At 38.1% G+C, this 24,255-nt stretch overlaps 1 protein-coding gene across 1 annotated transcript in view; it reads right to left on the bottom strand.

Annotated features, from left to right (window-relative positions):
* EPHX4 (epoxide hydrolase 4) overlaps positions 1-24,255 on the bottom strand; it is a 57,099-nt gene that overhangs the window by 7,712 nt on the left and 25,132 nt on the right. Inside the window, exons 3-5 of the mRNA XM_006882474.1 lie at positions 20,168-20,325; positions 18,821-18,949; positions 6,705-6,808 (exon numbers count right to left, since the gene is read on the bottom strand). Of these exons, the coding sequence (XP_006882536.1) occupies positions 6,705-6,808; positions 18,821-18,949; positions 20,168-20,325 (391 nt within the window). The remainder of the gene's footprint in view (positions 1-6,704; positions 6,809-18,820; positions 18,950-20,167; positions 20,326-24,255) is intronic.

Raw genomic sequence — 24,255 nt, 5'->3', positions numbered from 1 at the left:
CAACTCTTTGGCTTTTGAAAGCATACAAGGGACAGTGTGCAGGGAAAACTCCCAGTTTCTGCCCAAGCCAGGTTGGGGAATCTCGTTATTTACCAACACAATTTGTGCATTTCTACTTTCCTGGATTTATATTTCTAATTTCCCCTTCTAGTCCCCATGCACTTTCTCCTGTGTGGAAAACACTGTCTTCGTCAGGCAGGACCATCTCCAATGCTGCCCACATCTGCCCAAACAAAAAACCCAAACCTGTTGCTGTTAAGTCCATTCTGACTTACAGAGATCCGTAGAAGACCTGCCCTGTAGGGTTTTTAAGCTGCACTCCTAGAAGCAGGCTGCTAACACTATCTTGTGCACAGCAGCTAGTGGGTTCCAGATGCTTGCCTTTTGACTAGGCACCTGAGCTTGAAGCCACTGTGTCACTAGGGCTCTTCCACCATGAAGTCTTCCCTAATATTCCAACCTAACAACGTGGTGTTGGTGTTGGTGTTGGTGTTGGTATGTGCTATCGAGTTGCCTGTGACTCAGAGTGACCCTATGTACAATAGCTCATGCCCAAAATATGTGAAATGGAGCTTCAAAATCCTTACCTCCAAGGAGGAACTTCATTCACGTTCCCTAACACAGACCTATTTGTTTTCTACTCTTCTCCAGCACAACTCAAAGGTATCAATTTTTCTGCCATCCTTAGTCATTGTCTAGCTCTCAGAAGCATAGTAAGTAATTGTGAAAACTATGGCCTGGATCAGGTGCACCTTAGTCTCTAGACTGATGTCATCGCTCCTTAGCATTTTGGAGAGGTCCCTGACAGCAGACTTCACCAGTGAAATTTGTGTTTTTATTTCCTGACTGCTGGTGCCAAGAGTGCTGGGCAAGCTGAAACTGTTAACAACCTTGATCTTTTCTCCATCCATCATCGATGCTGCCAATTAGTCCAGTGGTGAGATCTTAGTCTTCTTGATATTAAGTTTCAATCCACCTTGAAAACTATAGTCCTTGACCTTCTGCAGCAAATGCTTCAGGTCCTTCTCAGTTTCAGCAAGCAAGATTGTATCATCTGCATAATGCAGGTTATTGATGAGTCTTCCTCCAGTCCTGGTGCCACATTCCTCTTCATAAAGTCCAGCCTCCCAAATAATCTGTTCCGCATACAGATTTTCGGTTATGGAGACGAAGCATCCCTGATGCACTCCTTTCCTAATTGAAACAGGCATTGTTTCATTCCTCTTTCTAACAACTGACTCCTGGTCCAAGTATAGGTTTTGCATGAGCACAATCAAGTGCCACAATTTGTTATGATCTGCACAGTCAAATGCCTTTCCATAGTCCAAGGAACACAGATAGACATTCCTCTGGTACTTTTTGGTTTCAGGCAAAATCCACCTGACATTGGCAATAATATCTCCAGTGCTACAGCCTCTTCTAAACCTAGCTTGTATTTCTGGAAGTTCTCTGTCAATATACTGTTCCAGTTGTTTTTTTCCATAATCTTCAGCAGGATTTTGCTTGCGTGTGATATTAGTGATATTGTTCAATAATTTCCACACTCTGTTGGGTCACCTATTTTTGGAAAAGGAATAAATATGGATCTCTTCCAGTCAGTTGACAGGTGGTTGTTCTCCAAGTTTCTTGGAACAATCTAGTGAGCAAACCCAGGGCAGCATCAGTTGAAATATGTCAGTTTGTATTTCATCAATTTCTGGGGCCTTTGCCAATTCCTTCTAGAGAAGCTTGAACTTCCTCCTTTATCACCATTGCCTCTTGATCATATGTTGTTTCATGAAATTCTTTTGTGCCAGCCAATTCTTTTTGACACAGTGTGTGTGTATTCTTTTCGTCTTTTAATGCTTCCTGTATCATTTAACATTCTGCCCAAACCATCCTTAAGTATGCCAACTCAAGGCTTGAATTTGTTCTTCAGTTCCTTCAGCTTAAGAAATGCCAAGCGAGTTCAGCCCTTTTGATTTTCTGACTCCAGCTCTTTGCACATTCATTGTAACACTTTGCTGTCTTCTTGTGAAATCTTCTTTGAAATCTTCTGTTCAGCTCCTTAATTTCTTCCCTTTGCTTTGGTTTCTTGGTGCTCAAGTGCAATATTCAGAGTCTCTTCTGATAACTGTCTTGGTCTTTTCTTCCTACTCCATCTTTGTAGTGACCTTTTGCATTCTTCCTGAGTAATATTCTTTTTTTTTTTAAAGATTCTCTGTAATTTTAACAGAAATTTGCATTTTGCTACCATGTCATCTCTAGGAAATTAAAGTTCTAATTAGCTAACATTTTATAATGTTACATATGCATACTCTCATGAGGAACATGGAACACAAAAATTTTTATTGGCATGTCAGAATGCATAAGCCTTAAAAGATGTACTCCCAAAATACAGGCAGATGTTCCTTAGAATCAAAGGTGGCAAACTTTGTATGACATACTTTGGACACTTTATCAGGTGCAAACAGTCTCTGAAGGACACACTTGGCAAAGCTGAAGGTCAAGAAAAAAAATCCTCAAGTAGATGGATTGATACTGTGGTTGCTATGATATGTTCAGCCATTATGACTCTCTACGCAGGTGATGTAAGGTTGGGCAATGTTTCATTCTGTTGTACACTGGATGATATTCTTCATATCGTCCCACAGCTCATCTGGTCTTTGTCCAAGACCTCAAGCCTGTTCCTGAGATGGTTTTGAAATTCAGATGGGATAGACTCAAAGTCAAATTTTGATTCCTGTGGATTTGATTTAACCTTTTTTAGCTTTAGTTTGAACTTGCGTATCAGTAGTTAATGGTCTGTTCCACAGTCAACACCTGGCCTAGTTTTTATAGCTGATACTGAACTTCTTCAATGATCCTTTCCACAGATGTAATCGATCTGATTCCTGTTCAAATCATCAGGTGAAATCCTTGTGTATAGTCTGCATTTAAGTTTCTGCTAAAAAAGTATTTAATGGCTAACTTCTTGATTGTCTAGTATTCTATTATCCTATCTCCAGCTTTATTTTTTGTCACCAAGTCCATATTTTCCAACTAGTAAGCCTTCTTACCTGTTTCCCATGTTTACATTCCAGTCACCCATTATTATTAATGCATCTTATTTTCTCACAACCAATCCTCGCTCCCACATAGAACTTTCTTAGTATCAGTATTGCTCAAACTTTTTTGAGCTTTATCTAGAGTAAGAAATAAATTTTACATGATGCTCTAATTCATACTCATATGTGTGTGTGTGTGTGTGTATCTAAACCCACTTCTATTTCAATTATACTGTGCCCTCTAATATTTTTATATACATAAAGAAATGAATACAATCGCTATATGCTTATATGGAGTGACCTCCATAATTAATGTTGTTATTAGATGCCACTGAATCAACTCCAACTCTTAGCAGTCTTGTGCACATAGGACTAAACCTTACTCAATCCTGTAACATCCCAATCTCTGTTGTGCTTAAGCACATTGTTGCAGTTACTGTGTCAATCCAGCTCTTTGAGGGCCTGCCTCTTTTTTGCTGATCCTCTACTTTTCCAGGAATATTAATTTTAACTCTCTTTCTCTAGGAATGGGCCCTTTCTAATAAGATTCCCAAACTATGTGAGACAAAGTTGAGTTGGAGGAGGGGGAAGCAAGAGTAGAAAACAATGTTTCATGTTACCTTCTGTGTAAAAAGGGAATGGGGAGCAAATACATACACATTAAATTTTAAGAAAGATCCATTAAAAACTAATCAAAGTACATTCCACTATGCATAGTGGAATGTACTTGGGGCAGTGGGAGGGGTGCGGGGGGATTGTGTCCCAGGGAGAGAGTCTTTCTTTTACTTTTGAAAGAGAGGAGCGAACTGGGGGGCGGGGGGAGAGGGCTGGGCGGGTAGAGAAGTGCAGCAATGAATGAATGGAAATCCAAATTCTCTGTAAATGTTCATTAAAATTATTAAAAAAAATATATTTCTATTAAAAAAACCCCAAACTAATCAAAGTAGATTACTGTGGAACAAGTTGGGAAAAGAGCAGAAAGACAGAGAATCTGGCAAGATTTCTTGGAATGTCTATGACTTTAGAGTTATCACCTGAAACCATATGTTGCTATTAATGTTAGACCCTGTTGAGTTGATTCTGACTCAGAGCAACCTTATGTGCCATAAATCAACAACAGAAAAGCAGTCGTCATGATACTATACTTATTCCTAGTTGATTAATTAGGAGTTCGGAACTGTCAGGAAAGAGTCTTGGTGACAGTGCTCAAAGCTTGTCTGCCAGGAACTTTGCAGAAGAAAGATGTGACAATGTGCTGCTATAAAGGTTGCTGTTGTTGTTATGTGCCATCAAGATCCACAGCTTACCCTTCCTTGAGTTTTCAGAGGCAGTAAATGACATGGATGGAGAGTGCCCATCCTTCTTCTCCCACAGAAGAGCTGGTGGATTTGAACATGTGCCACTGAGATTAGAGCACAGCTTCTTAACACCAGGGCACCAGAGCTCCCTCCTTGGAAACCCTATAGGGCAGTTCTACTCTGTCCTATAGGACCTCCATGAACCAGGATACATTCAGAGAAAAGAGTTTGGTTTTTTTGTTTTGTTTTGGTTTTGTCTTTTTGTTTTTGTAACCACCGCCAAGTAAGAAATTAGGTTACCCTGGTGCAGAAATCATGGGGAGGGAACAGCTCTGAGACCATATGGAAGCAAAAAGAAGTCTAACAGTTCCAGCTATGCTCATCGTCTCAGAACCAAATGAGCCCCTAGGAAATTAAAGTCTCGGTAGATATGATATGGCTAAGAAGAACCACCTGCTGAGCTTAGTCAACACAGAAAGAAGATAACGAAGTGGCTGTTTTAGGTAGTTTGTGAGACAGCAGTAAATAAGTGAAACAGAAGGTGCCATGAAACAAGATCAGAAAAATGCTGAATACTATTGAAGCTAGGTGATGCCAACTCATTTCTGTTGAGTCAGCACTGACTGACAGCTGAGCGTCCAGCCCGCTCTGGACACTGTAAACAGCACAGGAGTTCTCCCTCTTTTTCCCGTGGAGCTGCTGGTGACTCTGAGCCACTAGAGTGGTGCCATCTTTGGGTTAGCAGCACACTTTCCCAGAGTCACGGGGGCCATCAAAGCTCACTATTTCATAGACAGTGGGTTGTGTGGAAAATAATTATTCAATTTGATCTGTGTTTTAGGTTTCCCACAATAAAATTTTTAAAAAGGAAATACAAATGCTTGGACCCCAACCCAATCCTCTTAGAGATCAGAATGCCATATCAATTAAAAAAAAAAAAGAATACAGGTGATTTTTGTATATGCTAAAAGATATTATACATTCTATCATACATTGGAGCTCTTGGTTATTTTTAACTAATCATGCTGAGTGTTGCTTTTAAAAATTGATTTGTTTTTTTTTAAAATTGATTTGTTTACAAAACTCATACATATTTTGTTTCACACTATTTTTTTATTCACTTTGTGTTTCATACAATCATTCTCATTCATTATGTTTTATAAAACTAATCACCACTGGATCTTGCCCAGCATTACCCTGTCTTTTTGCCCATTTCCTTCCCCCTAATCACGATGTTTTGAAGTATTACCTCCCCCTCAAGATTGTAACCTTCTAGTAGCCTCAGTAGGGAACCCTGGTGGCATAGTCCACAGGGAGTTGCACTGCTAACTCAAAGGTAGCACCTCTCTGGAGGTTTGAATCCACCAGCTGCTCCACTGGAGAATGATGAGCAATCTCCTCCCGCGCTATTTACAGCCTTGGAAACCCACCAGAGGATCAGCTGTGGGTCAGTTCTGGCTCGATGCTTGGCAACAACCACCACCATTACTTTTTTAAAAAATTACCATCCCAGTACTTAAGAAGGCAGTATGGCTCACCGATAGAATTCTCTGACTTTCCATGAGGCTGTGGAGGGCCTCCTGGTCACAGCAGCTCATGTGCAACTGCCACCTTGTGTATTGCTATGATGTGGGACAGGTTTTAGCAGAGCTTCTAGACTAAGGCAGACTAGGGAGAAGGGTCTGGCAATCTACTTCTGGAAGTGAGCCCATGAAAAGCCTCTGGATCACAAAGGTCTTCATGGGAATCAGGATTAGGCAGTGTTCTGGTCTCTTGTGTAGGGTTGGGAGCAAACTCCATGATAACTAATAACAACAAATAGCTAAGACAATTTTGGACAAAGAAGAACAATTCAGTAAGTTCCAAAGAAATAAGTACATGCATGTGGTGCTTGGTGTCAGTAGACAGAAGACATCCCTACCTGCATGTTCATTTTGGGGATTTTGTTTGCCTTCATGCCTTTTCACCTCTGCTGATGTCTGAGTCTCTTATCTGGCATTCACATTTAATCATCTCATCTAGATAAGCCTGTCAAGGCATGCTCAAAGATTTGCTGTAGAATTGAAATGACCCATACATAACTCAACCTCTGGCAAATTTTCAGATAGCTAATTGAATGGGAGGAGACTGCCCATCTTTCTCCCGCAGAGCAGCTGGTGGATTCCAACTCCTTGCCGTTAGGTTAACAACTCAACTCTTAACCACTAGGCCACCAGAGCTCCCTGCCAGGGTGTAGGCTCCTACAAGAACTGGAACTTCAGTGAGGCCCTCAGTACACACTGTAGGTGTGGCGTTAAAGTTTTAACATTTGAAAGTAGTTCTTTCTCAAGGATGAACTTAAAATATTTTTCATTAGTAATACTGTACTTATTTGACTTACCTTGAAATCATTTATTGAAAACATAAATTCTGGGAACCATGGTATTTGGAAGAAGTAGTAATAGCTGGACTTGAACAGCTGGGCAGGGTGTCGTAAAATATATTCTGAAATTAAAATGCTGTGTTAGACTTTATCCATATAAAGGATATAAATTACTCATTGAAAGATCTTCTTTAAAGGCAATTTCACCTTTAAGATGATCACATAAAAGAATCTAAAAAGAAAGGTTTTTGTATATTTCTCTTTGACACAATTTCTGTGTTCTTATATTTAGATATGGGTATTTCTGGTAGTCATAAAAATTTATAGCTCTTTAGATTTTTTTATAAGTTCCATTTTGTAAAGTCTTGATTCAGGAGGAAATAGGACACACAACTAACATTGTCATCCTTCTATAAGGCTGTTTCAGTGGGAAAACCAGCCAGTAATGTAGGTTGCTAACTAAAAGGCTGGAGGTTCAAATTCACCCTGAGGTACTACAGAGAAAGGTCTGAAGATTTTCTTGCACAAACTCAATCTTAAAACCCTATGGTATATAATTCAACTCTGATATATGATTTCACTGTGAGTTTGAATTGACTAGTAACTGGCTGAATCACATGGTAACTGGTGTGGTAACACTTTCCCAAGAGTTACAGATTGATTTGGGTGGAGCATCTTACTCAGTTGGCCTTAATGGGAACAAAACTGTTTACTATTAGTTCACTTACTTATATAGAAAATACATTCATTCCATGAATATTTGCATATCTATGCCATGCCAAGAGATTTAGCAGTAAACAAGACATCAATAGTAGTCATTCACAAGGAACTAACCCAACGAATAAGTAACAAATACCGGAAATATAATTTTAGATAGTACTAGTAGAATAAATAACATATAACAAAGTAATCTGATGGTCAATGATAATTTTGTTGAGTGGGAAAATAAATTATTTAGTAGAGGTGTTCAAAGAAGCCCTCTCTGGGAAGTGATGTTTGAGCTGAGTCTTAAATGGTGAGGAGGAGTGAGCTATGTAAAGACACAGGAAGTAGAAATTACAGAAACTTGGCACATTCAAGTATTAGAAGGAAGGCTGTCGTGGCTGATGTGTAGTGAATAAGGGGATAAAACGAGTTTCTGTGAAACAAGTCAGAAATAAAAACAGAAGCCTGATCATTTAGGGCAAGAAGGTTTTATACAGGAGAGTAAGATGATCTGAAATAAATATTAAAAATGTGTATTTGCTGGAAATTCTACCAAATATTAAGTGAAGACTTAACACAAATCATACTTAATTTCCTTAAAAATATAAAGGAGAAAAGATCAGTACTGAACTCTGTATGAAGGTAGAATCACCCTGGTGCCTAAACCAGTCAATGTCATCACACACGGAAGTTATAGACAAAGAGCCTGTATTGAAATGCAGAGCGAGTTCTTCCCTTTGTGTTCTCCAAATCCAGCTCTCTGCACATTCCATCATAATACTTTGCTTTGTCCTCCCAAGCTTCCCTTTGAAATCTGTTCAGTTCTTTCACATATTTTTCTTTTGTTTTGGCTAAGCTGAAAGAACTGAAAACCAAATTTAAACCTCATGTCACAATATTGAAAGATGCTATGGGCAATATATTGAATGGCCCAGAAAGCATGAAAGAAGATGAAGAGAATACACGGAATCACTGTACCAGAAAAAATAGACACTGAAAAATTTCAGGAAGCGCCATATAAACAGGAGCCAATGGTAATGAAGGAAGAAGTAGAAGCTGCATTGAAGGCATTGGAAAAAAAGTTGGGGGGAGCAGGAATTGATAAGATACCAATTGACTTATTTCAATTAACAGATGCAGCCTTGGATGTGCTCACCATTCTATGCCAAAAAATTTAGAGGACTGCTGTCTGGCTAACATACTGGAAGAGGTCTATTTTGTTCCTATTCCCAAGAAAGGTGATCCAACTGAATGTGGAAACTACTGAACAAAATCATTAATATCACATACAAGCAAAATATTGCTGAAGATCATTCAAAAAAGCTAGAACAGTTCATAGATAGGGAACTGCCAGAAGTTCAAACAGGATTTAGAAGAGGCCGTGACACCAGACATTGCTATTGTCAGATGGATCCTGGCTGAAAGGAAAGAACACCAAGAAGAATGTCTATTTATGCTTTATTGATTATGCAAAGGCATTTGACTGTGTGGACCATAACAAGTTGTGGCTGACATTAAGAATGGGTTGTGCTCATGCAAAACCTATACCTAGACCAGCAGGCTGTTTTGAGAACAGAGCTGAGGAACACTATATCGTTTAAAATTGAGAAGGATGTGTCAGAGTTGTATTCTCTCTCCATACATATTCAATCTATATGCTGATCAAATTATCTGAGAACCTGGACTCTGTAAAGAGGATTGGATTGGAGGGATACTCATCAATAACCTGCATTATGCAGGTGACATAACCTGGCTTGCTGAAAGTGAAGAGGACTGGAAACACTTATTGCAAAAGATCAAGGAACACAGCCTTCAGTATGGATTGCATTCCAATATCAAGAAAACAAAGATTCTTACCACTCTTCCAATAGGCAGCATCATGATGGATGGAGAGGAGATTGAAACTGTCAACAGCTTCTTGAGATACAATCCAAATTATAGTCTGTAGCCTTTGATCTTCTGCAGTAAGCATTGTAGGTTCTCCTCACTTTCAGCAAGGAAAGCTGTGTCATCTGTGTAACACAGGTATTGATGAGTCTTCCCCCAATCCTATGTCACAATCTTTTCATAAAGTCCAGCTTGTCAAATGATTTGCTCAGCATACAGATGGGTAAGTATGGAGTAAGGATACATACTTGACACACAGTTCAAGATTGTTCAAGATTTTTCTCATAATACCCTTCGTAATAGTTAATAGGCATTAGAATATAAGTGCATATATTAAGTTGGGAATTAAGAAGAATGGGAATCCTAGAATTCTTATTAGTAGTCATGTGAAACCTATACATAGACCAAGAAACAGTTGTCTGAATAGAACAAGGGAACACTACATGGTTTAATTCTGGAAAGGTTTGTATTAAGGCTGTATCCTTCCTCTATACCTATTAAGTCTGCATGATGAGCCTATCATTCAAGAAGCTGGACTATATGAAGAAGAATGTGGCACAGGACTGAAGGAAGACTCATTAGCAACTTGTGTTATGCAGATGACATCACCTTCCTTGCAGAAAGCAAAGAAAACATGAAGCACTTACTTGAAGCAGATGAGCAAAGGCTACAGCCTTCAATATAGGTTACATCTCAAACATAAAAACTCCCCAAATCATCACCATTGGACCAATTAAGCCATATCATGATAGATAAAGACTTAAGTTGTCAATGATTTAATTTTACTTGGATCCACAGTCAACTTTAGCAGGAGTCAAGAAATAAAATTTTATATTCCATTTGGGAAATTTGTTGGAAGACCTTAATAAAGGTCTAAAGTCTGAGACTCACCTGATCTAAGTCTTAGTATTTTCAGTTGCTTCTTATGTACCTGAAAGTTAAACAATGAATAAGAAAGACCAAGGAAGAAGTGATATCTAAATTGTAGTGTTGGATAGAAGATATTGTATATCACAATAGGCTTCAAAAAGACCAAATAAATCTATCTTTAGGGAAGCAAAATCAGAATACTCCTTAGCGATAAAGATGGTGAAACTTTGTCTTTCTTACTTTGGGCTGTTTTAAGGAGGAACCAGTTCTTGGAGAGAGACATCATGCTAGGCATGGTGGAGGGCTGGAAAAACAGAAGATGACCAACCCTCAATGAGATGGACTGATGCAGTGACTGCCACAATGATCTTGTGCATGACAGAGATTGTGAAGATATTGCAGGATAAGGCAAAGTTCAGATTTATTGTCCATAGGGTTGTTATGATTTGTAATAAACTCAGTGGCATCCAACTACAACAACATTATGTTGGGTAAAGGTAAAGCCAATATACAATGTTGTTGTTGTGTGTCATTGAGTCAGAACTGTCCCACAGCCGACCCTCCAGTGAGTTTTCAGAGGCAAGTAATTTCATGGGTGGAGACTGCTTATCCTTCTGAGGAGCAGTTGTATTTGAACCATGTGTGTCTGAGGTTGCAGCACAGCTTCTTACCACTAGGCCATGAGAGGAGAGCTCCCTAAAATATACAATAAGGGGATAAAAAAACCTCCAAGCATCTACTGTTAGAGTTCTGATCAATTTAATGAGCCCCTAACATGATATGTGCTGCTTAATTCAGCTAAAAAAAAAATACAGTAAATGTCAGTTTGGCATTTAAGTCCTATGTAATTATCCTACTATACTTCAATAGAGATTGATTAGCTGATTATGTACCTAAAATGTTAAATCTTACAGTATAATAAGGTGTTCTAATGGTCTTGTGTTGCACCACTATTCAAAAGACTTGTGGTGGCTGAAATCCATCAGGTCCTCCAAGGAGTTAAATTTACAGCTCCAGAAACCCAATGGAGGGTCATGACGAGTAGGAATGACCATGAGGAATGACCACAGCAATGAATTGGAGTTTTTGATGTGATATTATAATGCACAGTATTTATGCACTCTTGATCCCTTTCTCCCTAATCTACTTAATTTGAAGGAACAAGTTAAATATATTGCTCTAATTTTGTGTGTACATGGCCTAGAGCAGCAACGGGCTCAGAAAACTTGATAAATAAAGGTTCTGTGTAATATACTTTGGGCATATTGCCCAGATGGACCGGTTCTTGGAGAAATACTTCATCTTTGAGAGTATGGAGGGGCAGCACAGGAGAGGAAGACCCTGGATGAGACAGATTGACATGAGATGGGGGCAGGAGTGCCAGGGACAGTGAGATTGACTCGGGCAGGTTCCGAGCTATTGTGCTTAGGGTTGCTATGAGTCACAAACAACTTGATGGCACATAACAACAACTCAACTCATTGCATCCTGGTAAGAATGCCCTCATAGCTAAGCCTCCAGTAGTTTCTGAGGCTGTAAAATGACTGGGAGGAGACTGCATATATTGTAATTCTTCTGAATTTCTGCTGGTGGATTTTCAATGCTAGAGAAGCATGGCCTTTGGGCTAATAATAGTATAGCTCCTTATGGACTACACCATCAAAGCGCCCTGATAAAGGTAAAGAGGTGCACGAGTTTAATTTTTGTCTATGCCTCTGGAAACTCTACAAACTCTATAATCATACAGAAATGAATATTAATTAGAGAACAGAGCTTAGGTATTCATAGGGTCGCTGTGAGTCATATTCAACTTGACAACACTTAACCACTGCTAAGTGAGACTAGTGTTATATTTTGAGGAACACTCTTCTACTTTGTACATCACTCTTTGTCAACTTACTGTACTGAGGTAATCTGGGTTTGCTGTGATGCTGAACCTTGTGCCATTAGGGTATCAAATACCATAATGTTCTCCCAATGTGAACAGTGTTTGGTGGAGCTCCCAGTTGTAAAAAAGATCTGGAAGCAGAAGTGGCATCCACTTCCTAAACCACATGCCTTTGGAAACTCTATGAACTTGGAGAAACGACGATAGTTATGGAAAGGCATTAGGTCTTTTGTTCATGGAGTCGCTATGAGTCATACTTGATTTGATGGCAAACAACAACAATAAACCAAATAAAGATGTGTTCTGCTCTTGTCACAAATCTTTCATCACTCCTAAGGTTTTTGAGGTTCTCTTTAAAAAAGAGATTCTCAAAGTATAGCCTATGAAGATCTCTGGAATCCCCAACACCCTTTCAAGGGATATGGGAAGAACATCAACAAGATGGATGAATACAGTGATTGTAACAATGGGCTCGAGCAAGCAGAGATCAGGATGGCATGGGATAGGGCAAGGTTCCAATCTGTTAGTCAACTTGATGGCACCTAGTAACAATAATAACAGGAAATAAAATTACTTCATAACAATACTGATATTGTTTGCCTTATTCACCATGTTCAAATTTGCCCTAATAGTACCAAAGCAATGGTGGATGTTTTATCCAACTAGTCTGTTAACACAACCAAGGTGCTAGCAAACAATACTAGCTGTCATTGTCTTTTTCATGACCACACATTTAAAATAAAAAAAAATAGACTAAATGATTGCTTAAAGTGCCAACCTGATTTCTGAAGGTTCTTATTGAAGCAGCAAAAATGATTCCTTTTAGAAATCTCTCCTTTTGAGCACAGTTAAAAAAAAATAAAGTATCAAATACACATAAAATAATTCTTTTGCATATCTAAATATAATGGTTATCTTAGAGAAAGCACTTCTGCAAGTATATGAGTTAGTGAGCTTCCCTATTTTATGGAACATCATTGTTATTTGAAGGTATCACTTACAAACTATTGTCATTCAGACTTGGGTATTTGGCAGATATTCTCTTGAAAATGAACTTAGTGAGCTTGTCACCTAAAAGAAAACAACTAGTAGTATTTGCCAAAGATAAAAATACAAGCTTTCAAGTAAGAATTAGAATTCTAGAAAAGTTGCATTGGTTACTATGAGCTTGATGCTTTTCTTATGAGACTGAGTTGAAACAAATGCATGTGAATATTTTAAAATTAAATGTGCCAGCAAAGAAGACATTCATATGGCAGAAAAACCATGAAGAAATGCTCTTAATCATTAGCCATTCTCTCTCTCCGTTGCCATTACCTAAGCAGCTGACCCTCCTATGGATTTTCAAGGCTGTAAATAGAGGAGGTGATTGCCTATCTTTCTCCTACAAAGTCACTGGTGGATGCTACTTTTAGGTTAGCAGCGAAACTCTCTACAGACTAGAAAACTCCCACATTAACCACTGTTGTTATTATTGTGTACTGTCAAGTTGGAACTGATCCACAGCTGACCCTTCAGCAAGTTTTCATAGGCTGTTTAATATCACAGGAGGAGGTTGCCCATCTTTCTCCCACGGAGCAGCTGGTGGATTTGAATTGTGTGCTTTGGGGACTACAGCCCAGCTCCAAATTAGATATATCCCTTTACCCCAGCGTTAATAGCAAAGCAAGACAGAAGACAACAGACACTGCTGAGGGTGGAGAGAGACTAGAACTCTTATACCTGTTGGATGGATGATAAAATGGTGCAACAACTGTAGAAAAAGAGCACAGTACCTCTTTAATAAATTAGAACTATAAATTCTTTTTGGCCCAGCAATATCATGACTAGATATATACCTCAAAAAAGTAAGAGCTGGGACATAAATAGACGTATACACACCCATTTGCATAATGCATGTTATTGATGAGTCTCCCTCTGCTCCTGATGCCACATTTCTCTTCAGAGACTCCAGCTTCTCAAATAATTTGCTCAGCATACAGATTGAATATGTTCAGAAAGAGAATGCAACCCTGACACATTCCCTTCTCAATTTTAAACCTGCTATTTCCCTGCTCTGGTTGCATAACAGACTCCTGGTCCAGGTATAGGTTTTGTATGAGCACAATTAACTACTCTGGGATTCCTATTCTTCTCAATGTCAGCCACAACTTGTGATGATCCACACAGTCAAATGCCTTTGCATAGTCAATAATGCACAAACAGACATTCCTCTGGTATTCTTTTCTTTCAGTCAGGATCCATCTGACATCAGCAATGATATCCTAGGTACTATGGCCTCTTCTAAATCCTGCTTGAACTTCTAGCAATTTCCTATCTATGAGCCTTTTGGAATGATCTTCAGCAGTATTTTTCTTGCATGTGATATTAATGATATTTCTGAAAGTGAAGAAGAGTTGAAGCACTTGTTGCAGAATATCAAAGAATGCAGCTTTCATTATGGATTGCATCTCAGTGTCAAAAAAATAAAGATTCTTACCACTGGACTGATAGACAATATCATGATGGATGGAGAAGAGGCTGAAACTGTCAACAACTTCATCTTACTTAAATCCAAAATTAACACCTTTGGTACTAGCAGTCAAGAAATCAGGATATCGAAACAGGAATCATCCTGACTCTGGAAACTATGTTTTATTTTGATAGGGTTTTTTTTGCACCTTGAACTTTTGGTGACCATATTAGACTTAGAGAACCCTAAAACAGTTTCCCCACAGGAAAGCAGCCCTGTTCAGCTGGGTACTGGGCAGGCTGGTTAGTGGAGCACATGAGCCACCCTACTGGATGGCCTTTTCCCTTTTAAATAATTAGAGGGAGCGCTTTTTGGTTGGGGTTGGAAGATTGGGGAATGGAGGTCTTCATGGAGTTATTTATTGTTCTTTTGGTCTCTGGTGCTGCTAGGTCACCAGCCAAGACAAGGCTCCAAGTGTGATCAGTCGTGTCCTTAAGAAAAACAATCGAGATTCTGCAGTGGCTTCAGAGTATGAGCTTGTGCAGCTGCTACCAGGGGAGAGAGAGCTGACCATTCCACCCTCGGCTAACGTCTTCTATGCTATGGATGGAGTATCACATGATTTCCTCCTACGACAGCGGCGAAGACCCTCTGCTGCCACAGTGGGACTTGCCAGTGGCCCTTCTGCCTCAGGAACTCCCCCGAGTGAGGGGTGCGGGGGTTCCTTTCCCAGGATCAAGGCTACAGGGAGAAAGATTGCCCGGGCATTGTTCTGAAAAGGAAGCCCTATTGGTTTACAAAAGTCATGGTGGCCGTACCAGATGTAGGTAACCTCCCGAACGATGGCCGTCATGTTGCATTTGGTCAGAAATCCTGAAGTGTGGCCAGCCACTCTGGAGCAGTGAAGTACCACTGATTTACCAGATAGCTGTGAGGTAGAACCCTGTGGAAACTGGTAATGTTGGTAACCAAGTTGGTTATCTGTATACAGACAGCCCTTATCTTCCATGAATGCAGCATAAAGCTAGTGGTGGAAAAGGGTCAGTCCTGAATCCCCAACCACATTCTAGCATGCAAAGGACCAAAGAAAGGCCTAGAAATAGTAGGAGAAGGCCCAGAGGCTCTGCATCCCAAGAAGAGTGTTTGGCAAAGAGTTTCTAGCAGGTTTTTTTCTCACTCTGAGGATTCTTGTCACTGTGACACTAAGATAATAAACCAAAACACTACCTGAAAAAAAAAATCAGGATATGTGTTACATTGGGAAATTCTGCAGTTAGGAACCTCTCCAAATTATTGAAGAATAATGTCAGTTTGAGGACTAAGGTGCATCTGATTCAAGTCATGGTTTTTCTGATCACTTGCTATGCAATGACTTTCTGGTCATTGCTGGACAATGAATTAGGGATGACAGAAGAATTGATGCCTTTGAGTGTAAGTATTGGAAAAGAGCGCTGAATGTCCCATGGACTGCCAAAAGAACAAATAAATATTTCTTGGAGAGAGTGTAGCTGGAGTGGTCTTAATAGGCAAGGATGATGAGGCTTTGCCTTACATACTTTGGGCATGTTGCTAGGAAGTCTCTTCCTTGGAGAGGGGCATGAGGCTTTGAAGAGTCGAGGATCAGTGGAGGAGAGGAAGACCTTCAACCAGGTGGACTGACACAGTGACTGTCACAGTGGGCTCTAGTGTGTCAGAAAGTGTGAAGACGGCACAGGATAGGACGGGGTTCAGATCCATTGTTCATAGGGTCACTATACACTCAGCAGCAACTAACAATAACAATAACAAAAATGCACACGTATGTTCATGGTAGTGTTATTTGCAAAGAAATGAAATGGAAACAACCTAAATTCTCATCAAGAGGTAAATGAACAAACTTTACTGCCTCTTTGAGCCTGTGACTGAACTCACCTGTGAGACACAACTTCCTGGTCAACAATAGACAAGTTTATAAGGTGAAAATGAGGTATTTAGTCCTTAGGCCAATCAACCATACCAACTGAAATGAACAAAATTTGTCAAGGGGAAAGGTCAAAAGGCAAGAAGGAAGAAATATAAGAAGGTTGAATAGAAAGAAAAACCAAATGGGGGAGGGTAATCTACAGGGAGGAAGTAGGAAGGGTGCTGTTACAATGTGGGGATTGTAATCAATGACATAAAATAGAAAGTGTATTAATGGTTGGCTGAATGGAATATCAATCTACTAAACTCACTCAAGTTACAATTTTTTTTAAATAAAAAAAATGAAGTATGTTACTATATAGGGAGTGTCATCCACTTCCATAATAGCTTGCCTCCGGAAACCCTATGAACCTGGAGAGAGGATGAAAGGCACCCAAGCATTGAAGACTCTCCTTCATAGGGTCGCTGAGTCGCCTGCAACTCGACGGCACTTAACAACAATAATAACAACACAGAGAGAGATCAGCTGGCCCAGTGGACAGAAAGCGATGTTACCAAGCTGAAGGTGGGTGACTTTTAATCCGTGGCCTTTAGGCCTGTCTTTCATTGTTTTTGTTCAGACATTCCTCTAGGCCGTATAGTCCTGGTGTACAAGTTGCCGTACAGTGGTCACTTGTGGTTGCTGTGAGGCTGAACACTGTGACACGGATGTGTCAAATGCGTTAATGGTTGGCTACCCAATGCGGACTGAGAGTGGGGTGGAGCTCCCCGATTAAACAAGCTTGGAAGGAGGAGTGGCACCCACTTCCGTAATAGCTTGCCTCTGGAAGCCCTATAAACCTGGAGAGAGGATGAAAGGCACCCAAGCGTCGAGGACTCTCCTTCATAGGGTCGCTATTGAGTCACCTGCAACTCGACGGCATAACAACATGTTACTATATGAAAGATATGCATAAAATGGTAAACCAATATCTTATAGTGCAGGGTGAAATAAAATAATGCATAGTAAAAGGAAATTTAAGCACTAGAGAGAGCAAGAGATTTTAATGTAGCAGAATATGAAAGATTCCTTTTTATAACTTCAGAGCCCACAATGTAATCTTTACAAAATCACCAATATTTGAATTTAGCATAGAATTAGAAAATCCACAGTTATCTAAAAATGATATTAAAAACACTCCCCTCTCTTCCAAACTATATGCATCTGAGTGAGGTAAAATACATGCAGGAAGCCCAGACTTATCACTAGATTCCATTCTGATAGCTCCATTTTAAGTCATTTCTCACATAGGTCAAAAACTTTTGTTGTTAACTACTTTTTTAAAATTTATACTAGTTTATTGACAAAATTAAAATACATTGTTTTTCAGACCAGATCTTTCCAATTTCCCTCACCCCAAGCTTTAAGTATTTTTGTCTTTTGTTATCAGTATCTTTATAAATCAGATTTGAGTATTTGGAAAGTTAGAAAATATTACATATAAAAAGTATTTATATGTAAATAACTGGGAATTAGAAATAGTAGATATAAACGTACAGATACATTTTAACACATAAGTAAAAAAATATACAAATAAGGAAAAAATGGAGTCATAAATATATTGCATTGTAGCTTGAATATATTGTAATGGGAACTACTTACACTTCAAGCCAAACAACATATTGTAACAGATTGAATGTTAAGAATGCAACTGTCTTTTATTAACTAAAAAATCCTTTTTTTTAAAAGAAATTTTTAAAATACAAAACAAAATAATTTAGATTTTCTTTTGGAATACATAACTTTTTATAAAAATGTTATTTATGTTAACATGTAATGATTTATTCCAACTCTTTTTAAATGAATTTATATATACATTTTTTTCTTTTAATAAACATCATTCATGTTAAAACCAAAACAAGTACTGTTAGATATAATTTTATTAACAATTTTAATACAAATATATTTTAAATGTTGCCATTTTAGTGCCCAATGAAATGTATATTGACAACAGACATATAAACAATGAGATAGCTAATATTTTTTAAAGCATAATGGAATTCTGAAACCAAAATAGCTGAGAACAGGTGCGTTAAATAATCTGCCATTCTTGATAACAAAAGTAGTTAGGCAGGAGAATTTATTTCTAGCCTCAAGACTGTTTAATGTCAGAGAAATGTCACTGCATTGCCCCCTTTTGTCCCTCCTCAATTTAAAAGTAAAATAGTTTCTGAAAAGGGATTAAATTTTGTAAGCCAACATACACCCAAATATTCTTAGCCTCTTCAAGATGATTTAAAGTCATGAAGTCTGACTTTGTCATGCTCTAATATGCAAGTAATTTAATTCTTAAAAGATTATGTTAATAAAATTTTCTTTTTAAAACGTTGAGTGTCAGGTTTCAACTGTAGCTTTAGTATTGTTATTTTAATGCAAACTTGAAAACGCACCTGTAAATACATTTGGGTGAGGAAAGTTGATAACAATAAGCTTCATCACCATTTCTGGATAACAGATGGCAATTAGCCACGCAATCATGCCTCCCCAGTCATGGCCAATAAGAACACATTTGCTATACCCTGTAATTGAGAAATAAATGTTAACATTCGTGGAAGAAAACAGGTCGGTGCATCATTACTTCACATAAAATAGTTAAACTTCTGTACCTAATGTATCTTTCCACTATCATCTCCTATTGAACAGAGATGGAGTTTAGTGATTCAAAAATCTGTCTCTGAAGTATCAAGGGACTTTAAAAAATTTTATTTTATTTTATTATTTTTGTGTGCGTGTACCGTCAAATCAGCTCTGACTGGTACAGGAGGAGATTGCCCCTCCTTCCCCGGCAGAGCATCTGGTGAATTCGAACCGTGCATCTCTGGGATTGTAGTTGCAGCTTCTTGCCACTAGGCCACCAGAGCTCCCCTAAGGACTTTTTAGAAAATGTATATGCTCAGGCTCCATTTTAGACATACAGAATATCTTTCAGGAATATTTCACCCGTAAATTTTGGAAAAGACAAGGATTAGAGCTTGAAAACCATAATAAGGATTGTATAAATAATTGTCATAAGCAAGATGATTTTGATGATTTTGTGGTTACAGTAAAGGTATAAATGCCCCACTTATGGCTGACTTGTAAATCTTTATTCTGAGAAAGAATCCATTTTCTCCCTAACTTTGTAAACCCAATGCTACAATTCAACAAACCTTAATGACTGTGGAACTGTGACATTAGACTGAATTAGTTAAAGTCCTAATTATCACATCAGTTACATATGTTTCAGTGCATGTAATCATGAAACTCATTGCTGTGGCATTGATTGAACTGACTCAGCCGACCCTCCACTGGGTTTCTGAGACTGTAAATCGCACAGGAGGGGATGGCACCCATTTGCTTCTCATTAAGCTGCTGGTGGGTTCCATTTTCTGAGTGCAAAATAACATTTTCAAGAATTAACTCTGGAAAGAATAAACCATCTATTCTATTAGATGGTCTTTTTTTTTTTTTTTACAAACAAGTGTTGAAAATCATTCTTATTCTTAGCTGATGGACTAACTAGTGATTCTGAAAGCATTATTTTTAACTTCCTATAGAAATATTTCTGGCTATATACCCGAAACCATGGTGACAGGATCCAGGCACCAGTTAAGGAAGATGAAAAACGTATCCTCAAAAACGAAAAATGAAGTTATGAAAAACGTATCCTCAAAAACAAAAAATGAAGTTGACAATTTATAATTTGTTAAAAGTCAACCCCTTAAAAAGAATACTTTAAAAAAAATAAATAAACCTACCTAAAGAGTCTAAAATATCCTTTATATCTGTAATAAGACAGTCCAATTTATAATTCTCTTGATGAATGGGAGCATCTGTTTCTCCATAGCCTCTCAAATCCAGTGCTACAACACGGTATTCACTTTTAAATTCCCTCAGTTGGTGACGCCAAGAATACCTGTGGGGACGAGGGGATAAATATTAAAAATACCACAGTAGCTAGCACAAAGGGTAATACTGTAAGTTTTCTAAACAGAAAATTGTAGGGAACTCCTTATTTTAAGAAAATGTCGATATCTGCATGTAAGTACGGAAGAGGAGACCTGTTTAGAAAGAAAACACACTGACTTTTCTGTATTAGATTTCTTTTTCCCCCCCTTTTTAACCATTTTCTAGGAGGTGCGACAAAGGCTTGATATTTCTAGAAACTGCAAAACACTACATACTAAAACCAAAATGCTTATAATCATGTCTTTAATGAGTTCATTTTAAGTCCATTTTCTAAGCTTTTCTTAAATGATGCTTTTATTAGAGATTTATACTATGTTTCATTTGTTATACCAGAGCTTGATTTCTAGACACAATAAATACAGTATAAAGTTTAAAAAGAAAGTGAGAAGAAAGATGAGCTTGAGAGCTTTACCAAAACATCTGAATTTTTCTCATACTCAGGATGTTGGTGGAGAAACATGAGTAAAATCTTTCGTCATTATAGAACCATTTGGTTCTCTGATTTAAAATTGTACTGGCTAAAATTTATTTCCTTTTCTTAAAAAAAGAAAATAATTTCACTCACCTTATTCTACTTTCAATTAATGGTCAATGATTTAGTAATAACACCTTATTTTGGTTGAAAATATCTGTAGATTTTTCTTAAAAAAACCTTGATTATCAGGGAGCGCTGGTGGCCTAGTGGCAAGAAGCTATACTGCAATCCCAGAAGTAGGTGGTTCAAATCCACCAGATGCTCTGCTGGAGAAGGAGGGGCAATCTCCTCCTGTACCAGTCAGATCTGATTTGACGGTACACACACTCAAAATAATAAAATTTTAAAAATTTAAAAAAAAACCCAACCAAAAAACAACAACGTTATCACTGAAATGATTCAGCAACACAGTGGTTTAAGATAAACTTTTGCTTGCTAAAGCAAAATTATTAAGTAGAGAAGCTCTTAAGCCATGTGTATAAGCAAAAGTGTTATTAAAAATATTTAACAGCCAAAATGGCATGAGCAATGACAAGGGTAGTGCTGGAACTGGATCTGGAGGTCTCTGCTAGGCCAGGCATCCCCTCACCCACTCCGTGGACCTGATTTGGAACTGCAGAGTTTAATTGAAATACATAAAGAGCCAAGGCGTTTTCTTCTTCAAACAAGAAAAATAATTTTGGATGAGAAACATTTAAAAAGACACGATTTTCTAAGTGACTCACTGTGTTACAGAACTCAAAATATGCCTTTCTTTAAAAAGGCATCTGCACACACATCTGCTCATGAAGGCACAGTGTGAATTATCAGATAAAAACTAAACTGGAGATCATGATCTGAAAATACTTTTGAAGGGCAGTAGGTAATCAAACAGTGATATACAACTATAAACAGGGGCTGCAGTCCTAAGGGACCCAAAGCAAAATGATCAGTGAAACAAGTCAACCACTTTATATCAGCACATTATTAGAAAGGGCGTCAGACACATATTTAGAATTATAAATGGAAACAAAACTTCAGATCTGTTGCTAGGATATCTATGATGTATGAAAATTTGCAAAATCATTTCCAATTACCATGGATTTAAAAATGTTAATAAACAGTATCTTTCTTGGTTAGGCCATAGGAATCTTGTTCATCTTCTTGGTTAGGCCATAGGAATCTTGTTCATCTTGTCTTGGAGTTGTAACAAGTGAAGCAGTTGGTTTCTTGAGAGATGCTCATGTGTCGACCCATATGATTTTATTATTTTCTCATTATTTTTACTTATAATCTCTTCTTAACTCAATCCAACTCTTCTCTCTTTATAATGTCTAATACTGAATCAATAAAGTTCTGCAGATTTAACCTCTTAAATATTTATGTAATCATTCCTCCTGACAAACATTACTATCATTATCTTAGGCTTCCACTAATACAGCAGTCTATTGTTTGGTCTTTGTCTAGTCCATTTTCTGCAGCTCTGGCTTCAATAAACCAGAGTGATGTGGCAAAAACACACATTCACACATTCATAATTTCCCTGCTCAAATCCTCTCCTTGAATTTTTCTTCTTTAAATTGTTTTCACTTTGTTGTTGAGAATATACACAGTAAAATATACATTAATTTTATATGCATGCTAGTTTCTATATGCATAATTTCATGGAATTGAGAATATTTAATTTGTGCAACTATTCTCACTCTCCCTTTCTGAATTGTCCTCTTTCATTTAAAAAAACTAAATGCATTCTTAGGTTCATATCTATTCTTTGGAAATGCGTTTGTCAATTTGATACGAGACAGTTTTTGAAATAGCATAATATTCCAGGGAGGCCTAAAGTGGTATTATTAGGTGCCATCAAGTTGACTTCAGGAACAAGAGATCTGAACCATGCCCTATGTTGTGCCTTCTTATGATCTCTGTCATGCTCCAGTCCCTTGTGGTTGGTACTGTGTCAAAATCCATCTTGTAGAGAATTTTGCTTATCTTCTGTTTCCCAGCATGATCTCTCTCTCTCCAAGGACTTGTTCCTCCTGAAAATATGCCCAAAGTAAGTGAGATGAAGTTCCACTATCCTTGCCTCTAAGGAGCACTCTGGTTGCATTTTATTCAAGGTAGATTTATTTGCTCTTTGAACAGTCTGTGGGATAGTCAATACTCTTTGCCAACACCTCAATTCAAAGGCATCAATTCTTCTTCTGTCATACTTATTAATTGTCCAACTTTCAGATGCATAACAAGCAAATGAAAATATTAAGGCTTGAATCAGGTGCACCCCCGTCTTTAAACTGGCATCCTTGCTCCTTAGAACTTCAGAGAGGTCCTAAACAGCAACATTTTGCCACTGCCATACATCTTTTGATTTCTCGATTGATGCTACTATGGGTGTTAACTGTGGATCTAAGTAAAATGAATCGTTGACAATGTCAATCTTTCCCCCATCTGTCATAGCATTTCCTATTGGTCCAGTGGTGAGAGTTTTTCTTTTCTTGATATGGAGATATAACCCATACTTTGAACTTCAGCAATAAGTATTTCAAATCGTCTTTATTTTCTGTGACCACGTTATGCCACCTGAATAACTCAGACTGTTGGTGAGTTTTCCACCTATCCTGTAGCCATATTCTTCTTTATGTAATTCATCTTCTCTAATGATTTACTCAGCATACAGACTGAATAGGTAAGGAGTAAAGATACAACCCTAATGCTCACCTTTTGTGATTTCAAACTATGTGACGTTCCCTTGTTCTGTTCAAGCCACTCTTTCTTGGTTTATATGTAGGTTTCTTATGAGTACAATTGAGTGTTCTGAGATTCCCATTCTTCTTAACATAATTTGTTATGACTCACACAGGGTTTTTTAAAACTAGTTAAGCTAAACTACTGCTTGGTTTAAAGATTACTTCGAGGGATCTTTTGAATATAAATTTTAAAGACGACCTCATACCAGTAGTTTTAGATATTTATCCACTCTGCATGACCCCAGAAAGTCTAGTTTTTGCTGTTAGGTGCCACTGAGTCAAGTACAACCCCTAGTGACTCTTTGAACAGCCAACCTGCATCCTGTACCATCCTCATCATCTCTGACACACTAGAGCTTATTGCTGAAGTCACCATGTCATTCTGTCTCATTAGAGTTCTTCCTCTCCTTCACAGACCCTTCATCTTTCCAAGCATAATGTTCTTTTCCGAGGAATAGCCTTGCCTAGCTACATGTCCCAAGTATGAAAGATGAAGATTTTGCCACATTTGCCTACTAGGAGCACTCTAGATGTGCTCTTTTCAAGACATATTTGTTCATTCATTTGGCAGTCCATGGGATATTCAGTACTCTTCTCCACCACAACACAAGCCCATGATAATCTGAAATTCTGTTCTCTATCCTCCCCTCTTTGATCAGAATTCTTCTTTTTTTTTTTT

This window comes from Elephantulus edwardii, unplaced genomic scaffold (genome assembly GCF_000299155.1).
Source record: "Elephantulus edwardii isolate Elephantulus edwardi_28Jun2011 unplaced genomic scaffold, EleEdw1.0 scaffold00020, whole genome shotgun sequence".
NCBI lineage: Eukaryota > Metazoa > Chordata > Mammalia > Macroscelidea > Macroscelididae > Elephantulus > Elephantulus edwardii.
Note: the sequence above shows the minus strand (reverse complement) of the source record. Positions and strands in the feature narration are given on the sequence as shown.